Source organism: Danio aesculapii, chromosome 22 (assembly GCF_903798145.1).
Source record: "Danio aesculapii chromosome 22, fDanAes4.1, whole genome shotgun sequence".
Taxonomy (NCBI): Eukaryota; Metazoa; Chordata; class Actinopteri; order Cypriniformes; family Danionidae; genus Danio; species Danio aesculapii.
The window spans coordinates 23,774,082-23,781,849 of NC_079456.1; the positions used below are offsets into that span (position 1 = coordinate 23,774,082).

General features: G+C 37.6%; 1 protein-coding gene across 1 annotated transcript; it reads right to left on the minus strand.

Annotated features, from left to right (window-relative positions):
- Nucleotides 1–3,462: 3,462 nt before the first annotated feature.
- c22h1orf53 (chromosome 22 C1orf53 homolog) lies at nucleotides 3,463–7,411 on the minus strand. Its single transcript, XM_056447964.1, has 3 exons — nucleotides 6,978–7,411; nucleotides 4,180–4,281; nucleotides 3,463–3,900 (listed from the first exon to the last, which is right to left on the minus strand). Exons 1-3 carry the CDS (start codon nucleotides 7,197–7,199, stop codon nucleotides 3,829–3,831), a joined length of 396 nt encoding a protein of 131 aa, XP_056303939.1. The 5' UTR covers nucleotides 7,200–7,411; the 3' UTR covers nucleotides 3,463–3,828.
- Nucleotides 7,412–7,768: the final 357 nt, after the last annotated feature.

Sequence of the window (7,768 nt, forward strand, 5' to 3'; positions counted from 1 at the left end):
TGCTGCTGAGGTTGCAAGGGCTTGCCCCCAGTCCCCATGAGCTGGAAAGGATGGTTTGCCTGGACCAGCGATACGTTTGGAAGCTGGACCAAGCATACAGTTCCTCTGTGCCTCTAGAAAAGTGGCAGTGCATGGACTCTGCCGCAGCATATGCTCTGGCTGAAGGTCAGGTGACGGACTCCAAAGCTCTGCAGATGCAGGAACTGTAGCCCCCACGGCAGCTTGGGTGCGTTTCAATTCAGAGGGAATTATCGGTGAGACAGCTTAGTGTTACTGAAGCCAGAACCTAGGTGTGTATGACCTTGATGACCTGTATACGAAACAAAGGTACATTGATAAGCCGAGAATGACAATATAAAAAAATCAGCCATGCTGAAATATTCATGCAATAAACCCCTGATTTCGGCCAACTAGTATGCACAATTAACTGACAGAGGAAATAAACAGATCTCACCAGATGCTCAGTTTGGATACCAAAGGAATCTCTTGGATGGAGATGCTACTCAAGCATAACCAGTTTCCTCTTTTTCCAAGGTAGTCCCTTGAGGTTTTAGACTCATTTTCCCTTTCCTCACTTGCATGTTTTCTTGTTCAGTTGTTATGATTCCCACACCTGATCCCAGTGCATGACAAGACTAGCGAGCGCATGGCTTGTGAGTTGTTTGCTAAAGCAAGTTTTCTTGAAATCTGTCTGTGCTCTGAGGGACTGAGCATTGTGTAGCATTTGCGTCTCAGTCACCAAATACTGAGAAACAGAGAAAGGGGGGACAGAAAGGGAAAAAGAGAACGACAACACTATGCGATCTCTGAAGTCATATGATGCAGAGGAATAAGGCAGACTTGAAAGTTGGCCTATTTCATGGTCAGGCACTAGGACTGGGAAGGGTCTTGAATGGCAATGCATCTACTTTAATGTGACAGACAAGTCCCTAGGCAAAACAAGCAGACCCGTGGCAGGCAGGCCCAGGTACTTGATGAGTGTGACACCTTCGCCATTCCACTGGAAATGTTGTTGCCGTACGCTCCGCTGCCTCATCTTAGGTTTTACCCAAATAAATTTGCCTCTCATCTGGACTGACGATGCCACAAGCCCCTCGCCTGCCTGTCCTCACTGGAACTGTTGAGATCATGAATCTCCTTGTCGACGTTCACAGGGCCTTGCTCCTGATAAATGTGCACCCGCCTTGGGACCCTCCCGCCGCCTGATATTGCGCTCGGCGCCAGTCGGCAAAGCTGGGACAGGGCTCTGCCACATACACATTCCCGCATTCAGAGCCCGTTTCCTTGTTCCTGACCTGCGATGCTGTGTGACAGGTTGGATGGCCAGTGCCTGGGGCAAAAATCTGACTTGGCTTTGCATATCTACAACACACAGTATCATGTAAATACAATGACTGCACATGATTATACATGAAGAGATTTCTGTTAATCACTGTGTAATCTGTGTGCTTACAGTGTTTGTGCTGAAATCACAGATTCAGTGGATGAAAAGGCCAAAGTAATAATCTCTGGTTGCCACAGTGAGATATGAATCTGACAGGATTATAATATAAAGATAGATCTAATAACTAGGATGTACCAGACAACTAGAATGAATACAATGCATTTACTCTATATTGCAATGTATTTATTACCCTAACCAATAAATAATTATGTCAAAATGCACGCACACACACACACACACACAAAACATTTTAATGGTTAATCCCTTCTCTTTATGTCTATACAGCCATCAACACTTTGTCCACCGGGCCTTGATGGTAACGTTGCAGTTTAAATTGTACATCCAAACAAACATCCAGTAAAACCTGTTGAAACAACATTAGTTTTACTTTTTGTTGTTGTTGCATAAAACAGAATAAGTCAATAAGATAAGTAATTTTAATTAGTGTACATAATAATAAATACTAAAATCAAAACACTTTCATGAACTTTTTCTATACATAAATTATACACACACACAGGCACGCACACAGTTCAGTCAAAAGTTTTAGAACAGAACAATAAATTTTTTTTCTCACTTCTTGTTAACGTCAAGTCTCTTGATCACCAAGCCTGAATTTATTGGATCCAAAGTAAAAAGAGTAACATTTAAAAAATATTTGTATTGTTGAAAATAACTTTTCTATTTGAATATATTTTAAAATGTAATTTATTCCTAATTCCAAAGCTGAATTTTTAACATCATTACTCCAGTCATCCTTCGGAAATCATTCTAATACTCTAATTTGCTGTACAGGAAACACTTATTAAAACTATTATCATCAATACCAATATATTATTATTATTATAATCAATAGTTACTAACAGTAACATTTTTTCATGATTTTTTGATGATTCGAAAGATCAAAATACACACAAATACACATCATATGCTATATCATTCATATATATACAGTTGAAGTCAGAATTATTAGCCCCCCTGAATTATTAGTCCCCCTGTTTATTTGTCTTCCAATTTCTATTTAATAGAGAGAAGATTTCTTCAACACATTTCTAAACATAATAGTTTTAATAACTCGATATTTTTCAAAACACTTCCATACAGCTTAAAGTGACATTTAAAGGCTTAACTGGGTTTATTAGGCAGGTTAGGGTAATTAGGCAAGTTATTGTATAATGATGGTATGTTCTGTAGATAATCGAGAAAAAAAAAATATCTTAAAAAGGGGCTAATAATTTTGACCTTAAAATCGTTCATAAAAATTAAAAACAGTCTTTATTGTAGCCAAAATAAAACAAAAAATACGACTTTCTCCAGAAGAAAAAATATTATCAGACATACTGTGAACATTTCCTTGCTCTGCTAAACATCATTTGGGAAATATTCTAAAAAGAAAAAAAATTCAAAGGGGGGGCTAATAATTCTGACTTCAACTGTATATATACCGGTCCTACTGCACCCAGCCCGGTCTGAGATGATTGAACTGGCAAATCTTTGTATAGGGGTCGGTTGCTCTAACAAGGAGGCTAAAGACCATGGCCTCTAGTGTCTGTCGCTAGAGCATCTTTAGAGGTCAGAGGAGTGTGGTTTACCTGTATAGCACTTCGCTAGCTAGCCTCCACTACACTCATCCCCCTAAACCTCACTACCATCCCGGACGAGCCCCCACATGTAACCCACTGGTCCTACTGCACCCAGTCCAGTCTGAGCTGGGATCGAACCAGCAATTCTTTGTATGGGAGTCAGTTGCTCTAACAAGGAGGCTAAAGACCATGGCCTCTAGTGTCTGTAGCTAGAGCACTTTAAAGGTCATATATAGAGGTCATATATACATATTCAATTTGAATTGAGAAGTATAAAAATAGAAATATTTTAATATTTTATTTAAATCCTGTTTTTGCTGTACTTTGGATCAAACAAATGCAGGCTATTATTTGATTCAAAGAGAGGCTTCTTTTAAAAAACATTCAAAATCTTACAATACAAAGTGCGACCATTAAAGATATGTAATGCCAACATACATTAAGAGAAACTTTATTCTCCACTGTGTTTTTTATGGCTGAATATTTTCCAAGGAGGAAGGACGTAGTCAGAATTGACAGCTGTCAAAATTAAGATCGCCTATAACCATATGAATATTCATCATTGCAAAAATTCCCGCTTGTGGAATTCATCTGACAGAGGAGCACACCAGCTCCTGTAAGTCAAATCACTGTGGATAGATGTGATTCAAACCATTTCCTGGAGTGTGGGTTGCACATCTGGTGTAGCGTATTTCATCATTTTAAACAGAGGAGCGTAAGACGAATGCGCATTAAAAGAAGTCCAAATTCAATACGTGGAGCACACAAAACGAGTTGTTCAGCCTATCTTCACATTTACTGCTATACATAAAACAAAGAGTTGAAGGTTTTCTTCTTAGCAGGATCCTCCACGTTAATTTGCCCGTATGGACACTGTGGGGGAAAACAAGAGGTTTAGAGTTAACATATGGGTACAGTAAAGTTTCATTTAACAAGAAATACCATCTTGCAAACCGTTTGCTTTTTATTATGCATTGTGGGTTACTGACAGAATGGATTTATCCTGTCTCAGCATCGTGTTATTGATAAAAAAAATTCAACTAAATTTTACTGTAAATAAAAAATACTTACTATGAAATGTACACAATACTGACAGACACTTTTCTTTCAGTCCTCTCGTAAAAATAAACATCAGAAAAATCTTGAGCTTACATGTCTGCAAGCACTCCCACAGCATCTTCCTCGTTTTCTGTGTGCAAACTCAGTGAACACATTGTATCCAGTTACAGGGTCAATATATGTCCTTTTCTCATTCTGTGAACAGACGCAATTAGCAGGTTATCATCTGTTTTGGAATGTTCTCACGTGATACGATTAAGTATCAGTGTTCCATAAATAAAAACACATTTAAATAGTATCTACAAATACACTACAGGTGCTTTAAAATAAAAAAATACACTACAAATACAGTACAGGTGCTTTAAAATGTAAAAAATACACTACAAATAAAGTACAGGTGCTTTAAAATAAAAAAAATACACTACAAATACAGTACAGGTGCTTTAAAATAAAAAAATACACTACAAATACAGTACAGGTGCTTTAAAATGTAAAAAAAAAATAATGAAAATACTAGAAAAACACAACAAATGTGTTTTTCAAGCATCATTTCGGACTCTTCCTCAGAGAGCACTGGCTTCATCTATGACAGCCTTCGACGCCAAAAAGGCCTGAGGCACTTTTCGTGGCATGCCATTTCAGATGCCATCCTTTGGCTCCATAGTGAAGCTGACACTGTCTGTGCATCCTCCAACTCTACGGGTCCTCCACAACTTTCCCTCGGCCATCAAACTACATCGCTCCTGACAGCCAAAAGGAACTTTCAAAAATGACCCAGTCTTCCATATACTTAAATAGCCTTACTAGTATGCATGAAGTCTAGTATGTTGTTGTTGTTTTCTGTATTTAAATGTAAAAAATATCCGTAGAGCTATAAAATGTAGGACATTCCACGATTGCAATGGATATTTGCTAATACTAAGGACATTCTAAAATGCTTAACGTAATGATCTATTTTTTGCGGTACGATACATAGCAACAAAATTTTATTGCGATAAACGATATTATTGTCATTTTAAGAGCATTTTGACACTATAATAGCATCATAATGCAAGTAAACTCTTCCAAAAAACAGAATGCAGAATGAGGGCAGCACGACTGGGTCAGTTGGTGTTTCTGTGTGGAGTTTGCATGTTCTCCCCATGTTCGCGTGGGTTTCCTCCAGTGGTGTAGGTGAATTGGGTAAGCTAAATTGTCCGTGGTGTATGTGTGTGAATGAGTGTGTATGGATGCCCTTCCAGCTGTCTAGTGATGGGTTGCAGCTGGAAGGGCATCTACTGCGTAGAACATATGCTGGATAAGTTGGCGGTTCATTCTGCTGTGGCAACCCCAGACTGATAGAGGGACTGAGCCGAAAAGAAAATGAATGAATGAATGGAAGCAGAATGTGAAAACAGATATCCTAAACAAATAAATAATAATATTAAATGTTAAGAATAATGTCCAAGGTAAAAAGAACTACAAAAAATAACAGATCCATTTTCAGTCATCAGGCACCCACATGAAAAGATACTCTAGTAATTTATAGTAAATATTATAGTTTTTAACCATACTGACACTAACACCTCCAACAGAGATAGAGAGGCTGCACAGTCAGCTAAAATGTGGCTATAATTGGTTTTTATGTATGGATGATATATATTGCATCACCAAAGATTATTGAAGACATGCCCACATGTTGTACGATAAGTCGATATATTGATTATTGTGACAGGTCTACTTAACAAGACTTAATGTACCTAAACATCGACAAGAAAACCCCAAATTTCTCTCAAACTTTACCTGTAAATAACCCTAACTTCTTTAAAAAGAACGAGTCCCAATTCCATAGATAAAGTGAATACCATCATGTTAAGCGAACCCCCCCCCCCCCCCCCCCATAGAAGTCTATTATAAGGAAAAAGCTGGGGAAACCAAATTTCTATCCAATTTTACTTGTAATTAACACTAACGACTAGCAAAAGAATCCCATTTTCATAGCTAAAGTAAAAAAAGATGTGTTAAGTGTTTTCCCCTATGGTGTACTGGGGGTGCTTTTGACAGCAAGGGTTAATCTATCATAAATAAAATTAGATTTTATGAACAGCCTTTTAAAATGTTGGCTTCCCCCAGTTACGTTAAGCCTTTCCTTATTATGGACTTCAACGAGGGAGAAAAGTCTTAATGTCATATTGTTCAATTCATCTATGGAATCAGGGCCTGTTCTTTGGATAATAGTTAGTGTTAATCACAAGTAAGGTTTGACAGAAATTTGGGTTTCCCTGGTTGGTGTAACGTATTTATGCCAAGTTAAGCTGTTTCCCTATAATAGACTTCTATGCGGAGAATGCTTAAAGCGACATCGTTCACTTCATACACTAAATAAAATACAACCAGAAAATGTTTATCAGGAGTATATTTTTATAGAAATTTGATTGTCTCCAGGGTTGTCTTCGTAAATGGATTACTCAATTAGCTGTATTTGGTTATTGACGATTTGACATGATCCAGGACCGTTTCGTTCTTCAAAACTTATCCAATAGTTCTTGTCATAGCCACAGGTCTGGTGGCTCAAACCTGATCAGGAGCAGGCTTATTTCATATAAACACGATTAGATCGGGCCATTTTAAGCGAATTTAATCACTTAATGTGATGTTTTGCACTTTATCTATGGAATTGGGACTCGTTCTTTTTTACAGTAGTTAGGGCTATTTACAAGTAAAGTCAATTTGACAGAAATTTGGGTTTCTCTTGTTGATGTTTAGGTACATTAAGCCACGTTAAGCGTTTTTCACATTAAGCATTTTAGAATGTCCCCTAATACTACACCACATCTCCACACATTATTCACCAACTCAGGCTATTACTGCATCACCAAAGTACTTTATAAAGCGTTTGATTCTACTCTTACCTTACAAGCGTCCTGATGGAGCTCATAAATGATTCTGTCTTCATCTGTAATAGTTTCGTGTGACGCGCTTGTGTTTTTATCGTCACAATTCGAATTCGATTCACTCTCGCGTGCACTGCAATGTGAACGCGCCGTTTTCTTATTAAACAAGTCGTTTGGCATTATTATATTCGTTCGAAAATGTGTTAACCTTAAAAGTCTACCTGAACCAAGCAGCAACATGACTAAAAAAGGAAACTAAAAGACCTGTCATGACGTTGCTAGCAGACAACTGCAAACTTCTGACAGCATGGCATTCAGAAATAGTCCACAACCACTGCATACAGCATAGAATACAGCTTTTGTTAAAGTAGCCTAATCATATTCGCACTCTACTACTAGCGATAAAAGGTCACCACAACTGTGTTCTTCCCGTTCTTCCCATAGACTGGTTCTTCCTCATGCTGTTTTCATGTTCTGTGGCGTGTACAAGATGCATTTTAGCGCCCTCTCTGTTGAATAGTAGGACTGCAGCAGGCAAGAAGTATGTAGAGTTGGGAGATGATTAGTTGTCACACTTTAAACCTCACCGTCATCATAAGGGACTATGCCGAAGGAAAATCAATGAATTCATCATGACAACTTTTAATAATTTCTTAAATTTAATTGTTTCAACTTAAGTTATACAAGCTGTTTTAAATTAGTTTAATGTAATTTAAGTTAAAATGAATCAAAAGGTTAACAATGTAAAAGGTCGATTCAATGAAAAACATGTTTATTTTTAATTATATTTGTATAAAAAGTCATTTATA